The sequence below is a fragment of the Larus michahellis genome, chromosome Z (assembly GCF_964199755.1).
Source record: "Larus michahellis chromosome Z, bLarMic1.1, whole genome shotgun sequence".
In the NCBI taxonomy this organism is placed as follows: domain Eukaryota; kingdom Metazoa; phylum Chordata; class Aves; order Charadriiformes; family Laridae; genus Larus; species Larus michahellis.
This window is the reverse complement of record NC_133930.1, coordinates 52308000-52324945: the sequence shown is the minus strand read 5'-3', so window position 1 is coordinate 52324945 and position 16946 is coordinate 52308000. Positions and strand designations below refer to the sequence as shown.

Below are 16946 nucleotides of genomic sequence, written 5' to 3'. Positions count from 1 at the left end.
TGCCTGTGACCTTTGTCTGTGTGAAAAAAGGAGAATTGTTCATTAAAAATTCCTTCTGGAGTAATCTTATGAAGTGGGACATGTTGCTAGTCCAAATGTGATATTGGCCATATAGCACACAAAAAATCAAGTTTCCAGTTTCTCTATAATTTGTACATGTGGAATCAGCTTTTGTGGCATTAATGCACTTACAAGAATATTGTTCAGATCTTTGATCGGATACACAGATGCACAACTCCATGTTTTAGAAAGTTTATCATTAAACAAATATACTAGCTTAATACACAAGACACACTGAAACGATTCAGAAAAGATAATCAGTCATCAAATCACTATTTCATCTTTTTTCCTTAATCCAAAGGATAGAAATTGATATTTCTGACTAAATACATGACCCTTAAAGATTTTTTTCCATTTTTTTCTGGTGGAAGTGTCAGACGCTAATAGTATAACAGATTTCAATCTTTTTACCTGTGTATGGCCAAATCTGTCACACGGTGAGAAAGGGACAGTTTAAGATCAAGAATTAAAAATAATTACTTCAAAATACATGCATTATGTAATAGAGTTAATTGTAACTTTCACTTATTTTCTAATAAATAATATAATTATATATATAATTAAATTATATAATAAATAAAATAATTATAATAAATAATTCCATAGTCACAATAAAACTTTTCATATTATTAATTTTGCTAAGAGAAAAACCTTGTTTTTTAATTTTATGATTCAGTAATGGTTGTAAAATAACTTCAGAAATCTTCTACGCTTAAGGGTAAGGTGTTGGCAAAGTAACTTTCTTTTTCTTTTGCTCCTTGAAGTTAACAATTAACACATTTTTCTCAACAGCATATTAAAAAAATGCATGTTTTGTAGGTAGAACTATTTTTAAATGCACTGATGAAGTGTTGTGCGTGAACCTTCAGGAAGTTTTAGTGACTTACACTGAAGATGTATTTTTCTTTCCCTGTAAGTGATTATGAATCACTTTTGTGATCAAATTTTGCAATGCTTTTTTTTTAAATATATAAAATTAATTCTGTAAATAATAATGCAAGTACATAAAACAGCTAATTTTTTTGTAGAGTGTAGTTGATACAGACTATAGGTAACTAGTAGACAATCAAAATGAAATTAAGTATGCTATTTTAATGATGAAATATTTTAAGGGCTTGATACAGATACTGAAAGAATTCATTTTTTGTTTCTAAAATGCTAAATGAAAGTTACAAAATATCTTAAAAGTTGTGAAATACCAATTATTTATCAACTCTGCACCTGTTTTATACTGTATATCTAAAAAAGGAATAAGTGAATTCTAGGCCTTAATATTTGGAATGAAAATTTATTTTCTTTACCTGGATCACAGCAAATTATTTAAGAGCTTGGCATTTTACTATACTACTTGTTGATCCTAGAGCAATCGTCATAGCATTTACCGTCTGGAGATAGAATTTCAGTATGTAAAGAAGTGTGTTTTCTGAATTATATAGGTACTACTGTAGGATGTTACACAGCTTCAAGTTCTCTGAGCTGTATACAGACCTATTAAAAGGAAATTAGGAAAACTCCAAACAAAAAGAATTTATTTGGAATAAATGTTAGCTGTCAGAAAACTCAGGCAAGAAAAAAACAGTTAGTCACAGTCAACACCTTTGACACAGTTCTTCCAGATCTGAATGTTTTTTGAGAGCTCACTGGCAAGTAGTGAGCAGCTTTCAGCGCTCCTTTCTCCCAGAGGTGGAACAGTTTACTCAGAAACCAAGGCAGTGATCTTATAAATCTTGAAATGGGGTACTTAGTATTAAATACTGGTTATCTTTCTTTACTGCAGGAAAAAAATCAGAATCCCTGTTTCTGGGAGAGCTTCCAGACAAAGTACCTGAGGAACAGCCACCACCATTGAGTGAGGGAGAGAGCCCCGGCAAAGGGCGGTTGTACCGGGAGCTCCAGCAGCCTTTGCGGCATGGGAGGAACCAGGGCAATATCCAGTTTGGCAATATGGCTCTGAGGGCCTTCACATGATGTGGGGGGAGCGCAAGAACAGTTTTATAATTTGAGAAGTTTTTAGCACAGACGTGTTGCCTAAGGAAGTGCATGTGTTCTGCCAAGATCTTCAAAAAGGTATAAGGTACATGCATGCTTAGGACCGTCACCTGGGTGCAATAGCAGGCAATGATACTATGATAAATCACCTTCAGTAATGAGGCAAATGAATGGCAAAACGGCAGATGGATTTACCTGCTGGACTGCAAGTACATTCAGTTACTGCTAAGGAAGGGGTGTTCAGCTCCCAAATCTCATGTTGTAAGCATGCATCTGGTCCCAGTGCACTTGCCGATGTCTCACTGTGTAATTCCATGAAAATACAGGCGTGCTTTCTGCTCCTGAGCTCTCTCAATGGTATGAGGATGGGGGAGCAACCACAAGTCTGAAGACTGCTGAATTACACAAAGTTTAAGCTATGATAGGAAAATCAGTTATACATTCTCTGCGATCACTTCTTTTTCATCCAGAATAGGGAATGAGTCAGATCTTCAATGTCATCAAAACCACTGAGCCAGCCTTTTCCCTTTTGTCTGCCAATGGAAAGAAGATTGTCAGTGAGTGGAAGGCTGTTCGTTGCCGCTGTTGCTCTATAACCGATTTGTTAATCCCTCAGCTCTTCCGCATTACCTGTGGTGCTCCTACTCTGAAGGGTAGTTTGTGCTGAAGGAAGGGGCTAGTGACAGTAGGCAGACCAAACCTGAGCAAGCTGAAAGGGTGACAGCCTAGTTTCCTTAAACCTGTTGACTTCTGAAATGCAGTCTTTTCCACAATTGTTCAACTTAGGTAAAAAAGAGGGTAATTTAAAATATTTTGCTCTTTTCTTCCATGTATGCTATTGTACTAGCATGTCAGTGCTGTTTAAATTTTAGTCTATTTATAGGCTAAATTACAAAAGTTCAAGTATGGTAAACATTCAAGTTCAAGAATGGTAAACATTCTTTTTCTCACATATGCTTTTTTTGTCTGTACAGATTTGTTGGATTTTATTACATTGTGTGCTTGGTGAAGTATCCCTACAGCAGGAGTGTAGCTAGAATGATACACACAACAGCATGACTTTATACATCCTTCTTATATTGTCTGTCCTACGTTGCAGGAAAACTTTGGGATTTGGAGTGGGGTTTTTTAGTTTAAAGCTATAAAGAGATGAGATGTCAAAAAGGTTTACTGACATTAACAGAGGAGCACTGTTTCATGAGAACTTTATCTTATCTTTTCTTGATATCACTTTGTTTATAGCATGCTGAGCTGATTTCAGTCAAATGGCTTAACTAATGTGAAAAAGGAGGTGGGGGTAAAATGGTCCAAAAGGGTTTGCTATTAACTTCTATTTATTAACTTCATTAATGTGAGGACCAGCAGAAGAGTTATAAATAATTAATGCACAGTTCTACTTTTAAAGAGGCTGAAAAAAATGGCTCTTTTTTTATTTTGATCACTACATATCATACCTAGCTAATCTGCAAATAAGAAGTTGGATCCCTTTCTATTGAGTGAACTGTCCTAATATTGAAGAAACTATTAATTGAATTAGTGGTGTGCACTCGTAATTTTTCTGCTTACTAACCCATACATACCAGAGCTGGAATCAATACATCAAGTTTTGTTCATCCTGGGGACAATGTCAGCAGGAAGACTATTGATCTAGTGCTTAAGTTATTTAATGTGTCTATTAATGATGTTTGAAATAGAATAGCATTCAGCGCTTTTTTCTGTGTCTGTGTTGGCTCAGACTTCTTTCTCTGGGAAGAATTAGCAGATGTGCCTTTCACTATGCAGCAAGACGCAACTCTTGTATACATGGAATTTTACTATTACTTATAGATTATAATTACACTCCAGCTTTCCCTATTGTTTCTGGGTGCATCATATGCTAAAGTGATGGGCATAATATAAAGATAGCAGCAGGTTTTAATCATTTGAATAGTGAAACATTTCTGGTTTTCTGCATTTGCAGCAAAATGCTTCACAACATTGTTACTCAGATACATTATAAACTACAAACAAATGGTTGTGTTATATAGCTATTACATTACCAGTCGTCATTTTTACAGGTATAAAGCTGATCTGTTAGGCATTACACTAGGTGGAAACATAAGGAGCTACTACTATTGGCTGAGGATTGTGAATAGAAACAGGATGTTAGATATTTTCAATGTAATATCTGTTTGTAGGAAGGCTTGCTGCTGTCAATTAATTATATGTCATTAGCTCTTACTAAAAACCAAACACTGTATCATTAGGAAGAACTGAATGGACCTCTCAAGTCATCGATTCCACTACTCACAAGCAATCTAGTTTTTTATAACCTGATTAATTTGTATGCAATTACTTGTATTGAAAATCTGATCTAAACCCTTCTTCTTCTGACAGCTAGAAATTTTCCTTTAATTTCCTGCCCAAATAAACCTAAGGCTAGTTTGCTTTCAGTATCTCTCTCTTACTTAATGTATGTAGAGACAATATGCTTCTTATCCTTCATTTTGCAATGTTAAACAAGCCAACTAACATTAACCTCTTCTCATCGGATAGTTTCTGGTCCTGGCAAATCTCTTTTGCATTGGTTTGGTCCCACGCATTTGATGAAGGTGAAGGGTAGGATGGCTCTACAGAGGGATCTGGACAGATTGGATCGATGGGCCAAGGCCAAAGGTGTGAGGTTCAACAAGGCCAATTGCTGGGTTCTGCACTTGGGTCACAACAACCCCATGCAGCGATACAGAACTGGGGAAGAGTGGCTGGAGAGTTGCCTGGCAGAAAAGGACCTGGGGGTGTTGGTTGACAACCAGCTGAACATGAGGTAACAGTGTGCCCAGGTGGCCAAGAAGGCCAACAGCATCCTGGCCTGCATCAGGAATACTGTGGCCAGGAGGACTAGGGAAGTGATCCTCCCCCTGTACTTGGCATTGGTGAGGCCACACCTCAAGTACTCTGTTTGGTTTTGGGCCCCTCACATTTTGGTTCTGAAGTGTGTCCAGAGAAGGGCAACAAAGCTGGTGAGGGGTCTAGAGCACAAGTCTTATGAGGAGCAGTTGAGGGAACTGGGGTTGTTCAGAGTGGAGAAAAGGAGGCTGAGGGGAAACTTTATTGCTCTCTACAACTACCTGAAAGGAGGCTGTAGCGAGGTGGGGGTTGGTCTCTTCTCCCAAGTAACAAACAACAGGACAAGAGGAAATGGCCTCAGGTTGTGCCAGGGGAGGTTTAGATTGGATATTAGGAAAAATTTCTTTGCAGCATTGGAACAGGCTGCCCAGGGAAGTGGTTGAATCGCCATCCCTGGAGGTATTTAAAAGATGGGTAGACGCAGTTCTTAGGAACATGGTTTAATGGTGGTTTTGTCAGTGTTACGTTGATGGTTGGACTCGGTTATCTTAAAGATCCCTTCCAACCTAGACAGTTCTATGAATCTATGATACTATATGCACTTCATAATTCCATTCTTAATCCTTATCTTCTCCAGGCTGACAGTTTTTCTTATAGCACCATACCAAATGACTTGCCAAAACCTGTTTTCTTATCCAGAAGCTTAGCATTGCATTTTTTTATAGTACACTTTATTGAGAACATCCTAATCTGCCTGTAGTTACCTGAACTTTTAATATTTTTTTTAAATCGTCCTTCAATTAAGATACTCATCTTGCTCCTGTTCAGCCAAATATTATTGTCTCGAACACAGTAGATTTTACATGTGTTCTTCATATGGATTAAATGCCCTTTGAAGTCACTGGAAGCAGTGAATCAGTCTTCATCTTTAGGAGAGCTTAACTGTAAAGAACAGAGTGAAGAATGACCAGGAATAGGTCCTGTTCATCTTATTTGTAAATTTAATAAAAGTCCAGTTTAGATAAAATGGTCAACAGTTTAGTAGTACTGTGGATTTAGGAAGGGCTGGAGTGGATGGAAGATTAAGTTCCATGTCTTCTCTGTTAAATGGGAAAAATTGTTCTTAAACGATCCTCAAAGAAAAATTGTGTTAATTTAAAAAGCACCATTTGCATTCAGTCTTTTAATAAGTTATAGTCTTGCAATAATAAAGTAGGTTGTTTTGGGCTTTTGTGCATATGTATAAGAACTTTCGTTTTTTATTACATCAGTAAATCACAGAGATCACAATGATTTCGCAGCTTGCAATACAAATTACTTTGTGTTTACGTATTAGCTATTGTATTTCTCTGCCACAATAATAAAGCATTGCCTTTATTCTAATTTGTTTCTTCTAATTTTTTTTATTTCTGCTTGTAGTTCAGAGTTCCTCAGAGCACAATTAGATTGTTTGCATTTCTTAACTACTAGTTTCAGCTGGCATGAAAAGAGGCAAGCAGAAGTCCTTGCTGACTCATGTGTTAGTTCTGCTGTAAGAATTGTTCAGAAGACAGGAAACTCTTCAGGAAAGTCACAAATTCATGCAATATGAAAAAACAAAATGTGTCTCCATGTATTATATTGAATTGAAGATAACTTCTCCCATTCACTGCTTTCAGTGAATGTAAAGTAGTTGTATCATGTCAGACTAAACGTTCATTTGAAAAAATATCCTCTCTCTGCAATAACTAGTAGAGGAAGCTGAGGCAGGGGAGTAAGACAATAGAAACGTATTGTGATATAGCCTCACCTGGGGCTCCAGGAGTCTACAATACAGCCATGTTGTGGAGAAAGTGTACCTTTATGTTTAACATAGCAATGAATGAAGTCATCCACTAAGCTGTTGGCTCACTCTTTGAAGACATGCAAAATTTTACCATCAGCAGCTTGCTCTGACAGTAAGTTCTGTGGCTGAGCTATGTGTTTCCTTTTCTGTTTTTTAATGTGCCATAGTTCTTTATGTCAGAAGAGACGGTGACTATTCCTATCCATTTCCCTTATGGTGCTACTGACTTTACGGGTCTCAGGGTTGACCCTTTCACCCTAGTCATCTATTCATCTAACAACCCGCATGTGTGATCATTTGGTGGCCTTGGTTAGTACCTCTCTACTCATATGTTATTGATATCAGAAGGGTCACCATGCACAATGGACACAACCACATAATGATGTTTCTGATTCACTCGGCCTGTATACTTGTCCTCACGCTATTTGCTTTTCCCTTTCATTACTGCTGAACATCAACATGACATTTGCACAGAATTGCCTACTGTGTAGCTAGGTTCTCTTTCCAGAGTACTAACAGTTTACCCATAGTCTGACATTCTTCAGGTATGATTAGGATTACCTTCTTCACATGGGCTTTGCATTTATGTACACAGAATTTAATCTGCCATTTTATTACATAGCCATTCAAAATCATGAGAACTTTTGCAGGCAGGTTTACTTTTACCATCCTGAATAATTTTAATTTCGATTCAGTAGACCTTGCCATCTCCCAGATCACCACCTATATCACTAATGAATGCATTGACCGATTCAGGCCCTTTCACTGATGTATTCTCCAGGAAACTTAATCATGTTTCCCTTTGCCTCCTAGGCTTGACCACCTTGCTTAGAATTTTCAAAGCAGAGTTAGGATCACATTGAATTGCTTTCATCTAGATGTTAATAATTTGAGTTGTAAGAAGACATTTCTATCCCCCAATATTGAAAACAAATTTCTGTGTGGCACCAAGATTAAAAGCTGCTATCTTCAGGAAAAGTTTATGATTTCAATGTCATATTTGTTCTGAACTGTTTTCTATGTATTGAGATCTATTAAAAGTGTTCAGTAACATCATTTAAAATGGATTAGTACAGTTTTGTATATGTGTGATAATATTGTATTACTGAGTTGATTCAATTTTTTTTTCATTGCTGATCATTGCTGTTTTTCATTGCTGCAAAATCATTAGTATAATGGAGTACATCCTCTTGCTATGATTTCATAGGCGCATATCTAATAAACCAAGGCATCTAAAATTGGAATGTAATAAAAATCCAGTATTTATGTTAATAGAATATTCCTGCTAAGTGAGTGCTGCTAATGAATCTGCTGTGAAGCTGAGCTTGTAATAAGTCAAGGGTTACAGAAGAATTTGCACAATAGGAGGACAGCATTTAGTTTTACAGTGATAGTTTGTCTTCTGTTAAAAGTCTTCTTGATAAAATACATTATACAACTTTAAATAAAACTTAAAAGTTAAATGTGGAAATGTTGTTTCAGTTATACTCAAGTACCATTCTTCATTGTGGATGAAGAAAAACTCAAGTGATTCTTTACGATTAAAGGACTTAGGAAAGAATGGAGTGTCAGGGTTTGTGGGGAAGGATACTGATACCACTCAGCAACAAACTGCTCCCCCTTCTTTCTTTTGTTTTCAATGTTATATGTTTTCTTTTTCTTTATTTTCCTATAAGGGGATTTTAGTGTGAAATTCGAAATGTGAAAATCGTGGGTTCAACTTTTTCCAGAAAAAGTGTAAAATACAAAAGCACAATTACCTTGCAGAGTACACAGTAGACACCTTTAAATGAAAGGGGCCAGGAAGTGAGTGTGGCTTATAACTGGAGAGACGGAAATCTCACCTGATCACCTGATCAATTTTCATTATTCAAAAAGTAGTAGAGGGAGAAGAGAAAATTATTCTTCCAAAGGGCATCCCTTTCCCAGGCACTTTTCTCTGGGATTCCATCCCTAATCTGTAATCTCCCTGTGCTGTCAGTGCCCATCTCTTGTCTTCAAGGAAGCCATATTTCAATTTTGCCAGCACTGCTGGTTAATTGCTAACTCAGTATTGATGGTGTTGGTTCCTCTTCACTATGATAGCAAGGAAATTGCCCAAACTCTCATGTCACTGGTTCATCTCATCTCATGTGACAAGGAAAATACTCCCAAAACAGAACAAATGTGCTCTGACAGCTTTAGGTAGGATTTCTGTGATTAAGGAGTATTTGAGTCATTTTGTAACTATATAGGTTTTTTTTCACACTCCCTCTTACTTTGATATAGCGGACATAACAGTTTTATTAAAAGCAAATTTAAGATAGGTTAAGGTAGTTCGCAGAATTAGGCTGTTGCTTTTCTCCATGTTATATGGAGTAGTATAGTAGTAGCTGTGGCTGCTCAAGCAGAGTCAATTGAAGTATGAATGGGGTGTGAGGGAGATTATAGAAATTCTTTCTGAATATGTTAATGTGTATTTCCCATACATGCTAGTGCATTTTAAATAATTGTCATAGTTCTTAGCTTTGTTAGGAGTTATTTTACATTTATTGCCCTATGCTTAATATTACTTCTGGTAGCAAAACCTCCATTCTAGAAAGAATTGCAGTAAAATAAGCTAAATGTTTTGAATCTGAGACATTGTGTCATCAGACCTCACCTCTCTTGATTTCCGCAGTGTATAAAAGACAAATTCCAATACCCATCTCAAAATCTGATCATAGCTCAAGCTTACAACACCTCCTTGAACAGCATTCTCTAATTAGCACATTTTCCTTATGTATTAATTTCAGACTAGTCTGTTTGCAGATGAAAAAGGGCAGCTTCTTCCCCTTTATCTGCTACTCATGGCAAAATTTCTGTTTCTCTGGAGTTAGTAGGTGTTAGCCTAGCAAAGAGCAGTGGGTCTTAAATGTATTTATGATGTTAATATTTTACTCCTCCATATCATTTTCCATTTAAGAATAAAAGTTCATCACATTAAATTAATAATGAGATAATTTTTCTTTTAGGGAGGAAACTAAGTCAGAGAAAGTTTTATGATTTGCTCAGAGTTTAGCTGTTAGCTCAGAAAGGTATAAAAGCCAGATACTTTAAATCCTAGACCTGTGCTTCAGCTGTAAAATGTATCTCTTCACTAATTTGACAGAAGTAGAATGTCTTTTCTTGCCACAGAAATATATTGGAAATTACTCAGGGTGAGTTATAGTAGCATGATCTATAGCTTAATTAGCTTACTCTATTATACGTACCCATGCCAACACACATATTCTAATGGTTATAGTTCAGTCATTGAATTCTTTGTCTGCATGGAAAAAAAAAAAAGCAGTTTTGTTGAAATGAAGTCCATTCAGTTTTTGAATGTTAAGTAGCACTATCCATTTGCATATGTCTGCAGGAAGTACAAGTAGCTTGTGCTCCATAGACATAAATCCAAGGTCCTCTTAAAAAAACATCAGTGTTGCTAACATTTCAGTAAGGATCTGTGCTAATAAAGGTTTAGATGTAGGTGAAGACTTAGTGTTTTCATGCATAGCAGCATTTAGCCTGCGGCTAGGAACTCAGAAATATTACCTACAGACCTTCAGGTAAGTGTTTTGATTAGTTTTGCAGTTAGATGAAGTAAAGATAAACCCAAGATATCTGCCCTTCTGTTTGGTTAGAGGGCAATATTTTCTTACTGTGGAAAATAGTGAAACTGAGACCAAAACAGTGTTAATAATTCCTACTGAATATTTTGAAGGTCTGTGCCTAAAAATAGGCATAATCTGTAAGAAGTAGTAATGATCAATAGTACCAATGTGGGTCCTTCTGTGGATAAAAGCGCTTCCACTAAATGTCTCTTTTTTTTTTCCCCCTTCTCTCTCTCTCTTTTTAGATGCAGCAATTGTTCCATGAAAACTATGAACACAACCGCAAGGGTTACATTCAAGATCTTCACAACAGTAAGATTCACACAGCCATAACACTTCATCCAAACAAAAGACCAGCCTACCAATACAGGCTGCACAATTACATACTGAGTTGCAAAATTTCTGAACTGCGCTATCGGACCATCCAGCTCCATAGGGAAAGTGCCCTGATGAGCAAGCTCAGTAACAGTGAAGTAAATAAGGAAGATCAGCAGTTGGGAGTGATGCCATCTTTCAATCATTTTCAGCCACGTGAACGGGGTGAAGTCATCGAGTGGGAGTTCCTGACAGGAAAATTTCTTTACTCGATGGTGGAGAGCCAGCCACCCCGGCAGAGCCTGAGCAGCGTCCTGCGGGCTGCACTGGATGACACTGTGATGCAAGTCATGGAAATGATAAATGAGAACTCTAGATCTAGAGGAAGGCTCATTGATTTCAAGGAAATACAGTATGGCTACCGCAGAGTGGACCCTCTGCATGGAGTGGAGTACATCCTGGATTTACTGCTTTTGTACAAAAGGCACAAAGGAAGGAAAGTTACAGTTCCGGTGAGACGCCACGCTTACCTTCAGCAATTGTTTAGCAAACCTTTCTTTAAAGAAGCAGAGGAGCTGGATGTAAGAAGCCTGCTTGAGGATACCAACACTGACATTCAATCATTCTCTTTTCTTTCAAATTCTTTGAAGATTTTTTCCTCATCATTCCAAGGCACCAAAGACATTGGAGGACAGAGTGACAAGAAAATACATATTCTTGTCCCTCTCACAGGAAGATTTGACATTTTCTCAAGATTTATGGATAACTTTGAGAAGACTTGTCTGATTCCCAGGCAGAATGTAAAGTTGGCAATAATTCTCTTCAGTTCTGAGTCAGGCCAAGGCACCAGCAAACACATAGAGCTAATGAAAGAATACAGTATTAAGTATCCTAAGGCAGATATGACCCTGATTCCAATGGCAGGAAAGTTTTCTAGAGGTTTAGGTCTTGAAATGGCCTCATCTCGATTTGACAATAGCACTTTGCTGCTGTTCTGTGATGTTGATCTGGTATTCACGGCAGACTTCCTCCAGCGATGCAGAGATAACACTATTCAGGGAGAACAGGTTTACTACCCTATCATCTTTAGCCAATATGATCCAAAAGTAGTATATGGAGGCAGCCCTCCAGCTGACAGGAGTTTTGTTTTCACAAAAAGAACTGGATTTTGGAGGGAGTATGGATTTGGAATTACCTGTATTTACAAAAGTGATCTACTTACTGCTGGTGGATTTGATACCTCAATTCAAGGCTGGGGACTTGAGGATGTAGACCTCTTTACTAAAGTGATAACATCTGGCTTGAAAGCTTTCAGAAGTCAAGAAGTAGGAGTTGTTCATATTTTTCATCCAGTTCAGTGCGACCCCAATTTAGATCCAAAACAATATAAAATGTGCTTAGGGTCCAAAGCAAGTACGTTTGCCTCTACCGTGCAGCTTGCTGAACTCTGGCTACAGAAACATTTGGGTGTCAGTTACAATCGAACTCTCTCCTGACATCTCAGACGATTTGGCCTTTTTAGGGGAGTTACCTCATTACTGTTACTGTTATTTGATTTTGCTGTCGTAGTTTTAAACTCCCTCCTTGTTGTCTTCCAAAGACTGTTGACCTCAAATGGGATGACTCTGCTGTTCACTGATATTTCTTATACCTACTGAATTGGTGAGGTGAATTCCTTCATATTTCCTTTATTTGAAATTCAGTCAAGTCACAGCAATCATATGATCCCACAGAGCACATCCATCACAAGAGACTGCATCATAAGAATGTTGTCTTTCGTCTTTGGTATGCAGTATCATCTTTGTTGCATTTCTCAGATTTGAAGTGATACAAATATTTACTGGTGAAGGTACCACAAAAGTGCTTTATGCTTCTTCTGGGGATGGAACTCTATAAGATAAACTTGAGTTTTATAATTTATATGAGGACTTATATGTATAAACGCTACTTTTCTTCATCTTTAGAATTTTTAAAGTAAATTAATAACTGTGATTGTACCTGTATTTTTAAAAAAAAGAAAAGAAAAGCTGAGGAGCTACTTGCAAATACAACTGGTACTGGCTACCAAGGTCCTTAAATGTCTTATTATAATACGAAGCTCCTCATTGTTGTTCACTCTAAGTGTAAATGAACTTTATTTTCACAAGGAGCAGTATTTAATCAAATGCTCATATGCATTTTAGAAGATTTGTGAACCAACGTCCTTCATTTGCAGGCAAGAAGAAACTATGATTAACATGGTTATTTATGATAAAGTGCAGGCATAAAGTATTCTTTATTTGAAACACATAGTATAAGTTGCGGTTTCTCTTTTTAGAATGAGTCTCTGTACATAATTTTCTTTTATATTCCTTTGATAAAGCTGAACTTGATAAAAAGTGTTAGAAGTTAAAGCTGTATCTCTTTTTTTTTTCACATTTTCCATGAATATTGGTACTTACTCAGTAGCAATTTGTTGTTAAAATTAAAATAATCATAGAATAATTATTTAAGTTTCAAAATTTACTATTGCTGCTCAAAGTTCCTTGACAGTATATTTATATTAGTGGAGGTTATAAGACTGTGTTAAAATTTGTCTCTCTGGACACCCTGAAGTTGTCGTATTGTGGATTCACAGAGTAAAATATTTAAAATTATACCAACATAAGAAATAATTAAATCAATTTCTGTATTTTAGAAAAATGTTTATATAGGGATATATATGTGCGTGTGTGTGTGTGTGTGCGTGTATATCCCTATAGATATATAGAGAGTAATTTCAAAATGTATTCCTCCTTTCAGTTCAGGCAGCAATTTGTTACAATCATTGTTATTTTTGCCACATGCTTGGAATGTTTCATGTTATACTCTGGTAAGAGCTCAAAAGTATCCAAGAAACCATCAGAATCCTGCCAAACTTAATACAGTGGGTACAACTAATGACCTCAGTACCCTTGATTTCAAACTGCATTTCAAATAGAGCTGGGAAAGAAAAAGTATGCAATTACTGCATTTGAGTTTTCAGATGCTTAAATATATTTTCAGCTGTAACTGACTTCTCCTGTGTTTCCTTTCAAATACCAACTAAGAGACTGGAATTCACTGACACTTCTATTTGTACGAAGATATCCTGATAAACTTCCTTCAGCACCAGGAGGGTGCATAGGTCAGTTAATGTCTCTTATCTGTGGTTTTCTGTTCTGGATTTACCATGCAATGAAAAAGGCATCCCTGAAAAGGGGTGAGTAAACTCATAATTAAAGGGCTGGCCATAGCTTTTTGTATGGTATAAAAAAGACCATCTCCATTGCCTTGGAGAAGGTAGTAATTGTGGTAGACATGAATAGATAGAAGGTAATTCATGCTTGTCTACCCTCCCCAAGGAGAGGTCCGAGCTTGTTATTCTCCTCAAGGCTCTTGCCTTCCTAGCCCAGTATTGTTAACTCAAATGTCTGGAGAAAGTAAAATTCAATATCACTTATGAAATAATTGTTGGAAACTGCTCTTTAAATTGAGTGTAAAGGTTATGCTTTGTTCAATTAGAGAGCCAAAACCAAGGAACATACGATTTGCTCAATCTGAACTAACTGGTGCAACTCAGATTGTAAATATCAAAAACTGAATGCCTGTTGATTGTGATGATTTCATAAAAATGAAAAAAAAAAATATTTACAAAGACATCTAAGGAAATCATTGTCTGCTGGGATGTATTCCAGTGCTTATTTCAATTGCGTAACTTAGTGGCCAGAAAGTATTTGCTCAGCTCAAAGTAAAATAGTAGATTAGAACAATAAATGAAACCAATCATTCACTGGGGATAAAGATGTATACAGAGGGCTTGCAGGATCAGGTCCTACATGATATAAGCAAAATGCTAGTATTTACCAGTACAAATATTTATTTAGTGTCTGACTGATTCATTTGTTTATATAATGAATTACTTTGTTAAAAACATGATTATAAATGTTTATTATGAAATATTGCATTGTCTTTTGAAATAACTATCCTGAGATAACTTGAGAACTTGTGTTAGTTTGTTTAAGAAATAATATGCCTTCTAAGGAGATCCTATTAAAAGAAAAAAAAAAAGCACAAAAGTGTTAGAGTAATGTTATGGATGTATAGATTAAGATGGGAATGTCTGTGCTAATCAACTGTTTCCTTTTGTCTAGTCTGAATCATTATCCTGATTGTAAAATGAAATTTCTATATGTATGATGTCCCTTTGTAAATGCATAACTAATGAATTCAGAATAGAATAATGACCAATTTTTCCAAAACCTCCTTAGCCTGGGAATAGGTTCCCTGGTTTCATTGCTGGGAAGTGGATTGCGAACTGCTTGCATTTCAGCTTTTCAAACACTACCTTTCTTAAAAAAAAAAGTAATATCTGAGCAATCCCCACCCAGAAACTTCAGAAATACCCATACCACCCCCATCCTGACATATTTTCCCATTCACAGTATTTAATTTAACAGAGCATTTGCATCTTCTGGATGATGGAAAAACATCAGGTTGGACTTCCTAAGACTTGCTGAATATACTCTGCATCAGGGTACTGGTTATCAAGCTGGAGAAGGGCAGAGGGTCAGGCAGGTGCGTGAGGCTCAGCCATGGAAATTGATGCCTGCTGCCGGAGTCAGTGCCTTACTGCCACCAGCCCTGCCTGATGCCTCTCCTTGGAGCTGCTAACAGGCAGCAGAAGCCAGCACAGAAGAAGAGCTGTGCTTGCTGTCACCAGCTGCTTTTGGGAAGCAAAAGGGGACATTGTAATCAGGGCTTAGTAGGAGTGTAAAGAGGATGCTGAACTGAGGTTTCATTGCGTTGGCGTGTCAGGGTATCTTGTGCAGATCCTGTGTCTCCCTGTCCCTGGCTGGAAAGGGAGAAAAGGGAGACTGGTCCCACACCTCTTCCCTGTTTCCTCTAAAGGGGCATTGTGAAGGAAAGGGCAAACCCATCAGTCCTTCCACTCAATGGGGCTAGTGGGCCTGGACCAAGCACTTGGAGTCCTACCATATCATGGGACGTGTGGGGACAAAGGTGCCAAATGGGCTTCCCAAAAAGCAGTACAGAGAGAGGCACCTTCTGCACTCACCAAAGACCAGAAGGATGTGCACAAAAGTGCCTTTTGGAGCCTTTGTACCAGTGTGTGCTTAACAGTGCCTCAAGACCCTTGCAAAAATTACAATCCTGGTAAAATGGCTCATAGGCATGTACTGCAGATCCTGAGTAACTTTGGAGACTTCCAAGGAGCATGAGTTAACAACCACTTACTTTAAATAGAGCAAGTAAGCAATTTAAACTTCCTTTAGTTTCTTAAGAAGTAATTCTAGTGATCAGTTAAGATGTAGTTTGCCACACAGAAGATTTTGTTCCAAAGAACAATGCTAGCTGTAAGAAATCAACAAAACATATGTGCAGTCTACATCTGATTTTCCTGCAACTTGAAATAGGTTTAAGTTTTTGGAAAAAATATGGACTAAGAACTGGTGAGCCACTGACTGCAGTAAAGTTTTATGTTTCTGATCTATTTTTAAAAGATAACCAGATGAGAAGAAAACAAAAAATGTCTGTAGTAGACAGATACACACAAAAATCACCCATGATGTGAGGGTAGCAGTGATGATTATGGTCCTGAACTGCAGCACAATGAGATGTTTCAAAAAAGTCTTAAGTATTTACAACAAATGATTATCACTGAAGGTTATGCTCTGTCATAAGTCTGTAAGTAACATATAAAGTTAAATCAGCCCATTTTTAATTCTTTAATTTCTTGGAATACTTTTCATTAAATTTTCTTCTGTCCTCATTTGTTCACTTGATTAATTAGCTGGCTTGTCATGACTCACTCTCGCCTTCCTATTTTTCTTTTCCTTGGGTCTTCCCATTTGCAGTATATATTAGTACAGCATTTGAAACTTTATGAGCTAGCATGATATTTCTGTTAAGATTTTATGATGGCACTGCCATATAAAACTGCTGAACTAGAGAATTTTGCTGAATGATTTCCCAGTCCTGCTTCAAATTGTTTCCATTTGCCTGTCACTGTAAGTTAAAAGTGTTCTGAATATTATTACTTCATCCCTTCCTCTGGTCTCCTTCACACTGGAATCCCACCAAGGCAAGGAAATGCAGAAACTTTCCAATCCTTAAGTCTAGGAAAATGAGTAGAATCTGGGGATTTTCTTGATCTCTTTTTGTTTGTTTAGTTGGTTGGTTGGTTGGGGGTTTTTTTGCCTTCAAATCTTTTAACTAGAGTTTCAGAAGCATATTTATCAGTTCCATAATTTTAAGATTTAAGACAGCACACATATGGACTATATGATACAAACTGTAAT

The 16946-nt window shown here is 37.0% G+C and overlaps 1 protein-coding gene across 1 annotated transcript in view; it reads left to right on the top strand.

The window, feature by feature from the left end:
- The window catches only part of CHSY3 (chondroitin sulfate synthase 3), a 166817-nt gene extending 151812 nt beyond the window's left edge, over window positions 1–15005 (top strand). Inside the window, exon 3 of the mRNA XM_074570631.1 lies at window positions 10560–15005. Within this exon, the coding sequence (XP_074426732.1) occupies window positions 10560–12125 (1566 nt within the window). The 3' untranslated portion in view covers window positions 12126–15005. The remainder of the gene's footprint in view (window positions 1–10559) is intronic.
- Window positions 15006–16946: the final 1941 nt, after the last annotated feature.